This window comes from Zingiber officinale, chromosome 2B, assembly GCF_018446385.1.
Source record: "Zingiber officinale cultivar Zhangliang chromosome 2B, Zo_v1.1, whole genome shotgun sequence".
Taxonomy (NCBI): Eukaryota; Viridiplantae; Streptophyta; class Magnoliopsida; order Zingiberales; family Zingiberaceae; genus Zingiber; species Zingiber officinale.
Genome location: NC_055989.1, coordinates 154,820,624 through 154,836,272, shown reverse-complemented (window position 1 = coordinate 154,836,272; position 15,649 = coordinate 154,820,624). Strand labels below are relative to the sequence as shown.

At 36.1% G+C, this 15,649-nt stretch overlaps 4 protein-coding genes across 4 annotated transcripts; 1 reads left to right on the top strand and 3 right to left on the bottom strand.

Moving 5' to 3' along the window:
- The first annotated feature begins 213 nt into the window (after positions 1–213).
- On the top strand, positions 214–1,159 carry LOC122048002 (auxin-responsive protein IAA31-like). Its single transcript, XM_042609581.1, has 3 exons — positions 214–400; positions 492–758; positions 834–1,159. The coding sequence occupies exons 1-3, from the start codon at positions 264–266 to the stop codon at positions 889–891; spliced, it is 462 nt and encodes a 153-aa protein (XP_042465515.1). The 5' UTR covers positions 214–263; the 3' UTR covers positions 892–1,159.
- A 479-nt stretch (positions 1,160–1,638) lies between these two features.
- LOC122047999 (protein OSB2, chloroplastic-like) lies at positions 1,639–9,155 on the bottom strand. The gene is made up of 5 exons (XM_042609578.1): positions 8,731–9,155; positions 8,443–8,581; positions 8,276–8,360; positions 7,749–7,852; positions 1,639–2,465 (listed from the first exon to the last, which is right to left on the bottom strand). Exons 1-5 carry the CDS (start codon positions 9,114–9,116, stop codon positions 2,277–2,279), a joined length of 903 nt encoding a protein of 300 aa, XP_042465512.1. The 5' UTR covers positions 9,117–9,155; the 3' UTR covers positions 1,639–2,276.
- Positions 3,170–4,821, bottom strand: LOC122048001. Its single transcript, XM_042609580.1, has 4 exons — positions 4,628–4,821; positions 4,406–4,524; positions 3,945–4,299; positions 3,170–3,859 (listed from the first exon to the last, which is right to left on the bottom strand). The coding sequence occupies exons 1-3, from the start codon at positions 4,749–4,751 to the stop codon at positions 3,952–3,954; spliced, it is 591 nt and encodes a 196-aa protein (XP_042465514.1). The 5' UTR covers positions 4,752–4,821; the 3' UTR covers positions 3,170–3,859; positions 3,945–3,951.
- Positions 9,156–10,932: 1,777 nt separating the features above from the next.
- On the bottom strand, positions 10,933–15,043 carry LOC122048900 (zinc finger BED domain-containing protein RICESLEEPER 2-like). Its single transcript, XM_042610414.1, has 3 exons — positions 14,222–15,043; positions 13,955–14,152; positions 10,933–11,265 (listed from the first exon to the last, which is right to left on the bottom strand). Exons 1-3 carry the CDS (start codon positions 15,041–15,043, stop codon positions 10,933–10,935), a joined length of 1,353 nt encoding a protein of 450 aa, XP_042466348.1.
- Between the last annotated feature and the right edge of the window lie 606 nt (positions 15,044–15,649).

Sequence of the window (15,649 nt, the reverse complement as noted above, 5' to 3'; positions counted from 1 at the left end):
TTAGAGTCGACATAGGTCCCCGTCTGACCGATCGATTGAACCACCGGTCTGACTAATGAACCAGTGATTTGAACTTTTGACCAGGTCGGCATCAAGTCTGACCCTGATGAGTGAAGTTTTTGACGGGCATCATATAAAATAGTGGGAATTGAAGGAGCAAAATGTAAGAAAATTTCAATTTACTGCCCTTCAGACTATAAATTGAGCAACCTTTCTCTTCTCCTCCCAAACTCCACTCTTGCTATCATCGCCAATACAAGGAAATGGAAACAGAGATGGACAACCTCAAGGCCACCGAGCTTAGGCTCGGCCTTCCGGGGAGTGGTGCCTCCGACGATGCACAGCCAGTGCCCTCAAGGATGTCTAAGCGCTCCATGGATGACCACACCCATGCCCAGAAGTAAGCTCTCCTAGTTAAGCTTTTCCCTCAGGAAACCAAAGACTTGCTTGGGTTTCAACTGACGACTTGCTGATATCTCACACTGCCTCAGAACACAGCTAGTTGGGTGGCCGCCAGTTCGCTCTTACCGGAAGAACGCGATGAAGGCTGAGGCAGCTGGGTTGTTTGTCAAGGTCAGCATGGATGGCGCCCCTTACTTAAGGAAGATCGATCTGAGGGTGTACAAAGGCTACAAGGAACTAAGGGAGGGGCTGGAGGACATGTTCATGGTCTTCGAGGTCTGCAAAGGGTCGGAATATACCATCACCTACGAAGACAAAGATGGGGACTTGATGCTCGTTGGAGATGTTCCATGGGAGTAAGTCTCTAACCGCATACACCCATGACTTAATTTTATTTGTTTTCATAAAGATTTAATCTCTCTTTTCCACAGGATGTTCACATCTTCTTGCAAGAAGCTGAGGATTATAAGAGGGTCTGAGTCAACTTGAAGCTAGACACATGTGAAGGAAATGAAGACCTATTGCGTTTTTCCTGGCACAAACTAGGAAGGAACACAGGATGGGATTGAGTGATATAATTATCTGTGACTCTATCTCTTACCATGTACACAAATAGCTGTGTTGTTCAATGCATGCAATCTGTACAAACAAGTTTTTTGAGTTATATATTTGATGTCCCCTAAGGATCTGTTCCTATGTTGTTCTCTTCCAAATGTAAACAAGAGATAAGTAATGTTACGTTGTTGATGTTGAAATATCTGGGTTTTCCTACATGTTCTTGTCATGATATCTAATGATGAATCAAATCAGGAGAGAAAAAAACAGATAAACGAGTGCATACATTGCATGCAATCTTATCATGTGATGTGTTGATAAATAGATCTATAAGCTCATCATGAATCTATTATGAAACAGAAGATGAAAGATGTTTTCATGTTGAATCATGCTGTAGAAAACAGATTGAGAACAACTCACATGTCAAGTGCATTGAATGGGGAGGAGGATGAGAGGGTAGCATTCCACCACCTTATCAACAACTGTGGGTGTGAGGCTCCACAGGAGGATACTTCCATGTCTTTGGATGGGGACCTCTCAGTGCCTAATGAAAGCGCAGGACAAGGAGCACAGGTGACACTATTTTCTGCGAGTGAGGCAACAACAATTCAATCAGTGCCATTCTTAATAATTGAGTGAAATGAACTTTGCTAAATTTATGGGTGTCGACATGAAGCTTACCAGTTGATATCAAGCTTAAATCCAAGGCCTCAATAATGGTGGCCAGTCTCTCCTCCATAACTTCCGACATTAAGCACTGTACAAGATGGATCATAAGGTGCGTCTGCCGCAACTTGCATAATGATGATAGAAGTTACGCTACACGCAATTGCCTCCTCAAGTCAGGGAAACAATACCCAAGATTCCAGCCAACAGCCATGTTGCTGCTGTGGTTCATCTAAGAGCAAAAAAGAAATTGAAAGATAGATACTCTACACTAAACTACCAATCCAATCTGTATGATAGGGAGAACAATACATGAAATATGGTTTGCTAATCTAATAAATCTCATAAATTGGGTATCAAGGATTCACAACATAGTACCAAAGATACCAGTGTGAACCCTCACATGACTAGTATCTTATAATGTCAGACATCAGATACTCTCCACAGTAAGTCACAGATTCATTCTTTCACAAGTTGGGGTTGATCCATCAGCATGTGTCGTGCCAAAACCATGGAGAGACTGCAGGGGAAGCCATTACTCTGAAGGTTGCAAGTTTGTGACTAAAAGATATATGCCAAGCATCTTTCATCATAACTCTAGAATATACTGCGAGTAGAACTCGAGGTCTTTCGTCCAATGTCTAGAAATTAAACTAGAATGGTGTGAAATCATCACCATACATAAAAGAAACAGAAGCATCACTGCCATTGGCTTGGAGAGTAGCCATTCTTGAATCCAGTACGGCCAATTGAGACTTCACCCACTGTGGGTTGTTCTTAGATTCAATCCACAGCACTTCACCAGTATCCTTGTGCTTGAAATCAGGATATTTGGGGTTCCTCTGTGAAAATAATTGCAAGACTTTAGGTTCCAATCACTTAAATGAATTGATAGTTTGACACTAATTAAACTTCCAAGTTACCAATTACTTAAACAATTTTTCTTTTTGTCACTTCAATTTTTTCAAGCAGCAGATTAAGTGTTAAACAATTACTTCTAACATGTAATATAAGCAAATTATTTTTATTCATTAATCTTTAACAATAAAGGTAGAACCAAAATAATGAGGCTATCATATGGATTAACTAAACCAAGAAAATATAATTGTAAATTCATCAATATAGATTTTAATTTCTGAAGACAGGGGAATGGAGAAGATTATTACAGAGAGCCACACTGAACATAGGTGTCAATTTTAAGATTATGAAGCTGCTAAATTTAAGAAAGGCTGAAATCATCCATTTGCATTTTAGTTGAGCATATTAGCAGTAAACTTAATCTCGCTCTGATATAAAGTTATATAGGATATATAGAGAAAACCCATGTAAAATTCACACATGGAACTACATTGCCAAAATGTTAACATTAGTTAAAATTAATAAAAATGTGGAACTACCACATCAACAGCCCCCTAGAGTTGATCTCATGGATATGGAAGGAGGTAAATACAGAAACTCAAACTGATAAGTGCATCCAGCAAAGGGTGATGAAATCCCCTGCCAAGATGACCTCTACGGCCATTACCCATGCACACACAAGCTGAGCCAATCCAAGGGACATTATTTTAAATTAATGATATAATTTTATGATACATTACATATTTCCATGTAAATCTATTATCTAATGATTCACAAAAATTTTAAATGCAATATAGTAATTTCATACACACTGTATATCGAATGTCCTATTCTACTCCTATTCACAATTCTAAATTAAGTTCAAAACACGCAAATAAAAATTATTTTAACAGATTATTCAAGGTTCATAAACTTTTAAGCTAATTAACCACTGAAAATATTCAAACAATGAGGAAGTATCTAAACCAGTGTTTTAAATCGCGTAGCGTTGGTTCATAGCGTTTTTGTCTTGTCATTGCGTAGCGTAAATAGCGTAGCGTATAGCGCAAGCTTTTCGTGCACGTCAATGTTTAAATTTTAAAAAATAAAATATACTTATATAAGTAAAATAAAAATAACATAACCTAAAATTAATCATAATAATTCATTACATGTCAAAATATCTCATACCAACAATTTAAAAAGTCTTATAATTAAAACAACATAACTTAAAAATAATCAGTATCATCCAACTCTATATCACTATCATCATCAATAGTGTCTATGGTTGGAAAATTTCCACTATCAAAAGTTGGAATTACTCCATAATTTTCAGCATCAAGATGATTATCTTCCACATCAACAAGACTCAACCTTGCTTGTTTGTCTTTGCTTCCACCTATTATATAAGAGATACAACATTTAAGAATCAATTATAGATGAAGTAGATATAAATAAATAATTTGCATATGCTTAGTGCTTACTTGAATTTTAAGCAACTCTTTTTTTTGAATTCGTAGGAGGAACTTCAACTATATCCTCAACATCTTCGACTCGCTTATCTGAGTCGAAAAGACTTTCAAAGGTAGCAGATGGCACACTCACAATAGGATCACTTTCAAATAATTCATCATCTTCAAGCCATTTAGTAGTTACGGGGAGAACTGGACCTTCTTTCTCAGTTATCCATTCATCATCTGAATTAATTTCATCAACTACAATGGGATCAATCTTGTCTCTCCTCCTAATACTTCTCTCCCTAAGCTTGAAGTTATATTTCACAAACACCAACGCATTCAACTTTGCATGTTCAAGCCTATTTCTCTTTTTTGTATGAATCTAATATTACAAAAAAGAAAACATATATATATATATAAATAAACAATGATATGAAAATTATAAAACAATTAAAATTCAAGTAGAGTTAGAAACTTAGAATACTCACCGATTCAAAAGTGCTCCAATTTCTTTCACATCCCGAAGCACTACAAGTGAGACCAAGCACTCGAATTGCAAATGTAGTAAGCTCGGGTGTCTTACTTCCAAAACGTTCCCACCACGAGACTAATAAGTAATAACATTAAAAAAAATTACAAGAATGTATATAATTTTAAAATATGAATGCTAGTATAATTTTACAAGAACGGTTACAAGAAGAAAATTTTACCCGGAGTTCGCAACATTCTTGTTCGTTTTGCTATTGGAGTTCCAAATTCTCCTTCAGCTTTATTATATAAGTCCAATTGGATGTCTGCTTTAAGACGATCATCAGAAGACAACATCCTATCCATGCAAGTATACAATCCATCTCTAACTTCATCACAATAAGAAAATCTTTCTTCATAACGCAATTGCGGATTCAAATAGTACCCGACCGCGTGTAGAGGATGATGAAGTTGTGGAGTCCATCGTGAATCAATTTTTTTCCAAATGGGTTTGTATTTTCTGTCAACTCCCCCACAATTAAATTTTATTGTCTCTTTTGCCTTATCCATAAGTTCATAAATATATCCCATGGCCGATCTCTCCTCCGAATCAACTTCCCTTAACACACTTACAAGAGGAACAACACTCTTAACACAAAATGCAACATGTGGCCAAAAGTTGGGATCATTAATAACAATTCTCTTCACGACCTTCCCCTGAGTTGTTTGAGATAGTGGTGAACTAACCCAATCTTCGGAAGCAAACATTTGTTCAAGTGGCCTTTTAACCTTATACATACTCTGAAGAGTGAGAAATGAAGTAGCAAAGCGAGTAACAGCGAGACGGAGAATTTCTTTACCGTTTGTATACTTTCTCATCAAAGAAAGTATAGTCCCATGACCATAAAGGAACTTCACAACCATCTTAGCATGCTCAATTGTGTCAGAAAAAATCTTCAACTTTGCAATATCCTCCAACATTAGATCAATGCAATGCGCCGCACAAGGTGTCCACCAAATTCTATGTCTAGTCTCCATAATTTTTTTCCCCGCCTTAATGCAATTCGAAGCATTATCCGTGACAATTTGAATTACATTTTCCTCTCCCACCTCATCAACAACATCATTAAGATATTTAAAGATCAATTCCCCATTTTTAATAGAATCTGATGCATCAATAAATTTCAAAAAGAAAGTGCCGGCGGGACTATTTACTAAAAAATTGATCAAACTTCTATTCTTTCCATCCGTCCAACCATCGGACATAATAGTGCATCCATATTTTTTCCATGCCTTTTTATGCTCCTCATATATTAGGTTGATGCCATCAACCTCAGCTTTAAGTATCCAAGTTCTTAACTCATGCATTGAAGGAGGCTTGAACCCTCTTCCATATTCCGCAATGCCCTCAACCATAGGCAGCCAATAAGGATCATTCACAACATTAAACGGAAGTGCGGCAGAGTAAATAAAATGACCAATTCTACGCTTCACATCAACCAACAAATCTTTTTTGTATGTCGAATTTAGGGTTGTTTGTCGAGGTTCGGAACTAACAAACCCATGAAGAGTACCTTTACCTTTTGATTCACCACTACCAGAACATCCAATTGAATTTCCCCCTACACTTCCAACTTTCGATGATTGTGTACTCATACTTGGGACCTTCACCAATCTCTCGTAATAATTCAGTTTGTTTACTTTAGATGCTCTAATTTTGTCAAGTGATTCTCTAATTTCTTTCTTAATATCATCCTAACACTAACACAAGGTGCAACCCCTTTATGAGTTTGAGCTAAATGTTCCTTCACGCAGTAATCCCTCCATTCGATATATGATGACAAAATTTGCACCGAACAGCTTTTTCCCCCTCATTTTGATAACAATACTTCCAACCAATATCTTTTTATCTTTTTGATAAATTCGTAGACATTGCAAATTCTAACTAGACAATTAAAATCCTAGAAAAACAAAAGAAAAAAATCAGAATAAATAATTAATTAATTAGAAACAAATCAGCAAAAAAAAAATCAATCCAGGCATCCGGATCGATCGATCCGATCCATTCGATCCGCAGTGATCGATCCAGATGCCTGGATTAGCTACTGGATATCGCGATCGCTGATTCTCCATCAAGAAATGAAAAACGAAAAGGATGTCGCTGGATCGATCCAGATCCTTTCTGTTCGACCCTGGATCGATCGCTGGATCGATCCAGATGCCCGACTTCTGGAAATCGCGAAATCGTTTTTGCTCCTTCGAGAAAAAAAACGAGAAGGAAAACCTAAACGAAGAAAACGAAAGGAAGGAGAAAAGCTTACCTCCAATCGCTGTCCCTCGCCACCACTCACAGGTCACCGCTCGCCGCTCGTCGATCGCCGCCTGTCGCCTCTGCAGTCTGCCCTACCTTCGCCTCTGCCACAGTCACGATTCGACTCACCTTTGCCCTAGCTATTGGTAAGAAATTTGTAATTTTAGCGCCCGCTATGGGGCGCTAGGGCATGATAGCGCACGCTATGTGCGCTATCGACGCTTTTGTCCCGAATAGCGTGGGCTATTCGGGACAATCGCGATTCAGCGAACGCTCTGCAGCGTTCGCTGGTCGTAGCGCGCGATAGCGCGCTATGTAGCGCGCTATTCGCCGCTATTGAATACACTGATCTAAACAGACCTAAATATTCTTGCCTTTTCTTAATCATTCCAACACATTCAAATAACAAAAATAAACATATGTTCAAGCAGGGAAAACCATATTTTTAGAGTGGAATGGAAATTAATAGGAAAGCGAGTTTCACTTTCCACAAAATATTATTTATTTCCTTGGTCATTTATTCATTGATAGACAACATTGGGCCAGAAATATCAAAATAGAATAATAACAATGAATGTTGAGACTAGAAAAATACAGCACCCTTAAATTTATTGTCAATTATGAAAAAAATTATCGATGTTTTAATTCACAATATTCAAAATAGAGATATTTGAATGATCAAAATGAAAATTTCTTACACACCACTATCTTTATCAAATTATAAATGCATACCTAAGCCCAAACATTATAGTCGCAGATTCCTCTAACAAAAATGTATGATAAATATTCCTTGGAAGGAGGCACTTGTCTGCTGATTCTAATGGGAATGATGGTTTCCCAAATAGATTGCCACATATGAGTTAAACATGGGAATTTCATATTCCAAGCTTTTTTTGCCATCACAATCTTAAAAGGTTCTCTGAACCAAAAGCCTCTTTATGTACTAATCATTTTTCCTTATGTAGAAGATATCAAGACCGACTACTAATATCACTCTTTGCGAGAAAATGCTTGCTTCACTGATTTCATGGAATAGATGAAATATTTATTACCTTATTGTTCCTGTTATCCCACCACTCTGTGGGGTTAGCAAAGAAGGCTTGCCAGAGCTCTACTGTAGAAGCAGTGGTATTAGCCACATAGTTCCCAACCTTACCTTCATTACCAGAATACAAGTAAGCAACTTTATAGCCATAAGTATCTTGCAAAATTGCAGGCAATAAATTTGAAGTAAACAGGTGAAACATGCGTCGTGAACCCCAAGATTCTGATAAAGTGCATCAAATAAAATTTAGAAAAGAGCGACACATATGGAGTTACTGGAAGGAAAATAGATTGAGATGAAATGGATACATTCAAAGAAAATAAAATAGTTGCAAGAATTGGATGAAGATGTAACGATTTGAGAGTGATCAAAGGAAAGATGAGTCATCAAAATTATAAATAATTTAATTAATTTGAATATTACTAGTAGTATAGCATTACTTAGATATGACGAAAGTACTAGATTCATGCCACCGACCACATATAGTTGGGACAAAACATATCTTGATGATGACACTACTGCTAAATTAAGCACCTGAAGGTACAGCACCCATCTCTTGTTCATACTTCGAGACCGCAGGGAAGGTCCTCTCGATGAAATTTAACTTTTGAACTATCACCTAGCACATGAAGCATTGTCCATTTAAATGAGATACCATGCCAGATAGGAAAATAGGAAAATTCACATTTTTTTCAAGACACCTTGTAGAAGACCTGCCATTTCCCATCTTCCCCATCAACAGAATCTGACACGAGACGCCCAGATACATACACTTGCCGACCCTTTTCCACATGCTGGAACGCCACATTTGCAAGGTCGTCCCAAAATGTTAGATTAATCCTGCAGCAGAATCGATTAAACAAAATGAGCTTCCGTCAAACACTTGGTCTGCGCACACGAAGCCACCATGAAAATAAAATAAAATAAAAATCGATGTTGAAGATACAGGCTGACAAACAGAAGCGATACCATCACAGACTCTTCCTTACCATGAGGTCTCGGAAGCGGACTTTTTGACCCCGAGGCGGGTCCAAGCGACGACCTTCCCGCTGCTGAGTTGCTTGATCTGGACGGGCGCGCCAACGGTGCCGATCAGGTGGACGGAGTTGGCGAATTCCTTGCTCCATGGAATCTCTTGCGGCCGCGGGTACACTCCCCGCTCGTACTCGTACTCGCCGTGGCCGCTCGTGCACCGGATGGCGAACGGGCCAGGAGGCGAGGGGCGGCGGACGAGGCGGAGGTCGACGATTCGCTTCTCCTGGAGGCGAGCAGAGGAACGGAGACCGGAGAAGGAGGAGCTAGGGTTTATGGAAGAAAGTAAGGGTTTGAGAGATGAGGGAGTTTGGAGAAGCGATAGAGTGGGCGGTGTCGCCATTCTCCAGCAGCAACAACGCCACGAATTGGGATTAAATAGGGCTTCTTTTCCGGCTCTCAAAAAATACTAAAATGCCTTGTGAATATTCATTAAATTACATGATTATAAGTAATTTACGAAAAAGAATAGGAGCAAGTTTTTTTAATTTTTTTTAAAATCATTAAAAATGTCACTGTTAAAAAATATTTAATTTTAATTTATTTTATTTAAAAAATTAATTCAAATGAGTCAACGATTAAATTGTGTGCAAATTATTAAGTTTAACTCATATAATATTCTAATATTAAATCCAATATTAAAACACACTCATACTAATAATAAAAAAAATCAAATTTTAGGAGTTTAAATTTTAAATGTGACGAATATAATCAATTCATGTATTTTAAATTTATAATGAATTAAAAAAAAATAATTACATTAAAATTCTCATGCAAATCTAAATATGTATCTTTAATTCCTATGTTAATTTTTGTTTTCGATATATAACTGAATCAGTTTATCTGTTTCAACTCTTTAATCCATGCGAAATTATCAACTTACACCCTATTAAATAAAACCTAAATATTATTTATTTCTCTCCCAACTTTCAACTTACTCCCTCTTCTTACTTCGAGGCTCAGCGACTCCCCTTAATTCGATCCTAAAATATCTTCATTAACGTTAAAAGTAGAAATAAGAGAATCACGCAGAACCTTACTTTCAAAATTTATAAAAGTTTAAATTTTAAATGGGGTGAATATAATCAATTTCTAACGGTACATAAATTGTATTTTAAATTTATAAGGGTAAATTTGCATGCACTCTCTATTGGTAAACACAACTTTACATGCAGTCCCCATCTATGAAAAACTTTCTTTTCACTCCCCAGTCAAACATATTTACCTAATTGCCCATGATATTTTTAGGTACAAAAAGTCCAAAAATCAGTATAAATCCTCTTAAATTCAGTATATTAAATTAGAATCTAGTATATTTTCTATTAAATTGAGTACGATTCTTTTTTCACCTCAAAATATACTCGATTTTAGTTTAATATGCTGAATTTAATAGAAAATATACTCGATTTTTAATATAAAGTACTCACTTTAAGAAGAATTATATTCATTTTCGGACTTTTTGTACTCAATTTTTGACTTTTTGTACCTAAAAAATATGGGTTAATTTCAATAGAAAATATACTCGATCCTAGTATAGAGTATTGGATTATAGTGTAAAGTGTTGAATTTAACAGGAATTATACTTATTTTTAGACTTTTTATACCTAAAAAATAAGAGGGATAATTTTGATAGAAAATATACTCGATTTTTAATATAAAGTACTGATTTTAAGAAGAATTATACTCGTTTTCAGACTTTTTGTACTCAATTTTAGACTTTTTGTACCTAAAAAATTTGAGGGACAATCTAGGTATCAATATTTGCATGAGGGAGTTGAAACAAGTAATACTTTGCATGCAGGGAGTGGAAACAAAGTTTTTTAGGCATGGGGATTGTATGTACCATTGGGGATTTTTCTCTAATTTACCGAATTTATAATGTATTAAAAAAACTATATATTTTCAAAATTAATCCATTAAAATTAAAAAGGCTATCCTACAACTCTCTATTCACATAATCACACAATAAATTCAGAGGTAATCACTGGGACAGAGACGGAATAAGGAATGTGATCATATTGGGAAAAGGTACGTGTTTACAAAAGATTATTTTCGCAATTTGAATATATGATCTTACAATCATACGACATGCAGTGTGTCGAGCTCCTTTTCTTTTTTTTTTTTTTTTTTTTTTCAAGAAACAAATTGAAATGCAAGCATCAAAGTTGTTTTTGTGGCCTAAAGTAGTTGAGAACAGCGAAACCAAGCTGGGTGACGTTAATCACAAACAGCACAATCGCACTGAACGATCGCGAGCAAAACGGCTTGTGATCCAGATACGCACGCCACGCACCGTATTCATGATCAGCGCCGCCACGCTCGTTCACCTCCTTCAATACGCTCCAAATGTAGCCTCTTTCGTCCTGCTTCACCACCACCTCCTTGTAGAGCCTGCGGAACAGATTTGCCACTTCATTGCTGCTCCTGCTTAGCCCGCCGACGATCCCGCTCCTCCTCTTCAGCAACCGAATGTTGAGGGTGTTAAAATTAAACTTTATTTTTAAAAGTGATTGATAAAAGTTTATGAAGATAGAAGGATGATGTGATAATGATTGATGAGTGTTTGGGATAAAATAGAATTTGATGAGGTGTTATAATAAAGATAAGAGCCTCATGGAGATAGAATTTAAAAAAATCTAGATTATTAGTGTTTATTCAATAAACCTATAAATATGTACCTTTTTCATGAATGAAGCAAGTGGAGCATTCGGTTTTTATTCCATGTAAAGATTCTCCTCTTCCATAATTTTTTTCTCCTATAATTTTTTTTTCCAACAAAATGATATCAAAGTCATGTCGATGCTCCCTATCCCTCGTCTTACTGATTTGAAGTATAATAATTGGAGTATCCAAATGAGTGTCTTACTAGAAGACAGCTACTTTTGAGAAAGTAGCCGAAGCTATAATTTTCAAAAGGGCATGGGAGATTCTACAAGTAGCATACAAAGTGATGAAAGAGCAAAAAGTATTCGCCTTCAAATCTTGAGACGGGAATTTGAATCGTTGGAGATGAAAAAGTTCAAAAATATATTAGACTACTTTACAAGGGTATTGATTATTGTCAACCAATTGAGAAGAAATGGCGACGACGTCGAAGATAGTCACATCGTAGAGAAAATTCTATGCCCATTGGAGCCAAGATATGACTATGTAGTTGCGGTCATAGAAGAATCAAAAGATGTGAAAGAAATGAAGGTATAAGAACTATTAAGCTCTCCACAAGCTCATGAAGCAAGAATGCAAAGAAGACGGAGAGAGCCTATGGAGCAAGCTCTACAAACTAAGCTCACGATTATTGACAAAAAAAAAGAGTCAAAGACCAAAGGTTCGTAAGAAAACGATGGTGGCCATGGTGACTTCCATGGACTTGGCCGAGGTAGAGGCCGTGGTAGGGGCTTTACTCGAGGCCGAGGAAGAAGTAAAGACAACAATCAAAGTAGAGACCAAAGATATAACAAAAGAAATGTAAGATGTTATACTTACAACAAATTTGGATATTATGCATCAGAATGTCGCTCTAAGAATATGCAAGGGAATGCTAATTACGCATCAAAAGAAGGCAATGACAATGATGTAGTTTTGCTAGCAAGAAAAGATGGAGATTCCACAAACAAGAATTTGTGGTACTTAGACTCCGGGGCAAGCAATCATATGTGCGAGCATAAAGATATGTTTGCTGAGTTGGATAAAACTGTGAATGAACAAGTCTCATTTGGAGATGCATCCAAAATCCAAGTAAGAGGTGTTGGTAAGATTCTCATCAAACTTAAAGATGGAGCTCACACCTACATCACCAATGTTTATTATATGCCCAACATGAAAACTAATATTATTAGTCTTGGATAGGATTGTAAACGAGTCGAGCCAAGCTTGAGCCAGCCTCGGCTCGAGCTTGACTCGACTCATTTTATGCTAGTTCGGCTCGATCAAGCTTGTAAATTTGAGCTCGAGCTCGGCTCGATCATTTAATCCAAGACTCGAGCTCGACTCGAAAAGCTCGAATTAAAATCAACCTTTCGAGCTCGAGCTCGAGCTCGAGCTCGAACTCGAACTCGAGCCAATCATAACTTGAGCTAATTTTGCTGTAATTTTAAAAACTTGACCAAACTCAGCCATAAAACTGATCATATACAATTATCTATCTTTCTAATAAAAAGTTAAATTACTGAATATCAAAACATAATTACTCTCAAACTTCATCCCAACATATTTATACCAAATTCAAAAACATAATATTCCAAAATCCAAACCCGCTCAAAATATTGGCGTTCAGTATCGGTCTTTATCCATAAAATTGATCAAAATATAATTATATGTTTCTCCAATAAAAAAGTCAAATTACTGAACATCCAAACATGACCCAACATAATTTACAGTTTTACACCAAATCTAAAAACATGATATTCCAAAACCCAAACATGCTCAAAATGTCAAATTTCTACAACGTTCAGTATTTGTCTTCACCCATAAAATTGATCAAAATACAATATTTGTTTCTCCAATAAAAAAAGTCGAATTACGAAACATCAAAACACAATGACCCAACATAATTTACACCAAATCCAATAACATGATATTCCAAAATCCAAACTACTTAGTTGCTCAAAATATCAAATTTCTACAACGTTCAATATTTGCCTTCATCTCAAATTCTCAGCCATATCACCTGTACTGCATTCAATAATATGAATTCATATTAAGCTTAACTATAATAGCATAATAATCAAATCGGAACACATGTTAAACAAAGAACTAAAATTTAACTTACTTTAAGAGGTAGATACCGGAAGAAAAATTTCCTAGTAAGTTTTCTCCTTTTGAAAAAGAAAAATTCAGATAAATAGATGATTAAATTTAGTTTGTAACTTAGAAAACTAATAATAAAATTTAACTTACTTTAGTCATTTTTGTCAGTCCATGTATTTTTCGAAGCCAATCACCCTCATATAGAAGAGCCTACACTGTGTCTAGAGAGAGTGATGAACGATAAGAATCAATAACTCTCGTCCCTGCACTGAATGTTGCTTCTGAAGCCACTGAACTCACTGGGATAGCTAAAATATCAACTATCATCTTTGACAATATTGGATATTACATTCTATTCATCTTCCACCATTCTAAACATGAAAAAATTTTAGGAATCTCATTCTTCTTAAGGCGACCCTTTTCAAGATAATCTACCAATTCAGATCTCTTAATCTCTGAAGTTTCAACTTTTGCACAATAGTTATCAAAATCATCCCAACTATACACAGAACTTTGTTGATTTCTTTTAACACTTGAAGAACCAAAACTCTCAGACTCAGATGGATGAGGTGCTCCGTTATTAGTTTCTTCAACAACATACTTTTCATAAAGAGAATTAATTATCTCCTTAACCTTTGAGATATGCTTAGAGGCATCCAATATAATTCAGAATAAAGCTTAGGGAAGCAAAATTCAACAAACATTTTTTTTGGTTGGATCTAACACAACAGTTATAGCCATCAATAGATTACAATCACCCCAATACTTGTCAAATTTTTCTTTCATTTTACTAGCCAGTTGCTTAAGAAACAAATCTTCATGTTGTGCATAAGTATCCAATGATGACTTTATTTTTTGAACTTCCTGAAGAAATAGATTTGAAGTAGGATACTCACTACCAGAAATGATGTGTGTGGTTATCCAAAATGTCTCCAACAATGAGCAAATCTTTTGAGCTTTATTCCATTCTTCTTCTTGAGGGCAGCAACCATAAAAGTGATCACATTCTTTGAACATTTGAAAAACTTCTTTGAACTTGAGTGCACAACTTAACATTTCAAAAGTCGAGTTCCACCTAGTTGTGCAATCACGAATCAATTTTTCATCCTTCAACTGCAATTGTTGCACACACTCTATAAATTGTACACGTCTTACCTCTAAACGATTTTCGTATTCTACACTTTCCCTTATATTACTAATAATATCTTCAATCTCCCTCAATCCATCTTGAACACACAAATTCAAGATATGTGCACAACAACAAATATGAAATAAATTTCCTTCACATGCCAATGTTCTAGATCTTTGAATGGTATCTTTCATGTACCGAATGGCTAAATCATTATTTGAAGCACTATCAACAGTAATAGTGAAAACCTTGTTTTCAATACCCCACCCTTTCATACACTTAAAAATGGCATCAGAAATTTGAAGACCTCTCCTTGGTGGTGGAATGTTACTGAAACTTAAAACTCTCTTTTGCAAATTCCAACAAGAATCAATCCAATGCCCAGTGACAACCATGTATTCAATTTTTTGAGTCTTCGACTTCCAACAATCTGTTGTCAAAATTATTTTATCAATGCACTCAAGGCTTTCCTTCAACCTCTTTTTCTCAATCTCATAAATTTTCATACAATCTGCTCTGCATATCATCCTACTAATTTTTTGTCATTCAAGCATTTCACGTCTCATCATTAAATTAAACCCCTCTTCATCAAGAATGGTGAATGGATGTTCATGCATCATAATCCAATGAGCAGCTGCCTCCCTCATTTGTTCCATGTCAAATTTTCCAGAATGTAAAGCAAGAATGGATGGTGAAGCTGAATCAGTGGACAAAAAATTCAACTTTGTTTGTTGTTCAGCTTCTCGCAAATAAATTTTTCTCTTCACACAATGTAATCTATTCCTCAAAAGACTTGATGTGGGCCTTGATTTACCCAAGGTAAAAAGGGATTGACAATGTTTACATTTGGTTTTCTTTGATCCATCCACTATGTCAAAATCATTCCACACTTCTGAAATTTTTTTCCTTTTCTTTGTTTTGAACCCCTCTTCCTCTTTTTCTTTAGCATGTTCTTGTGTTTCTTGACCAGCTGTGACAATTTTCTTGTTGATCTCAAGATT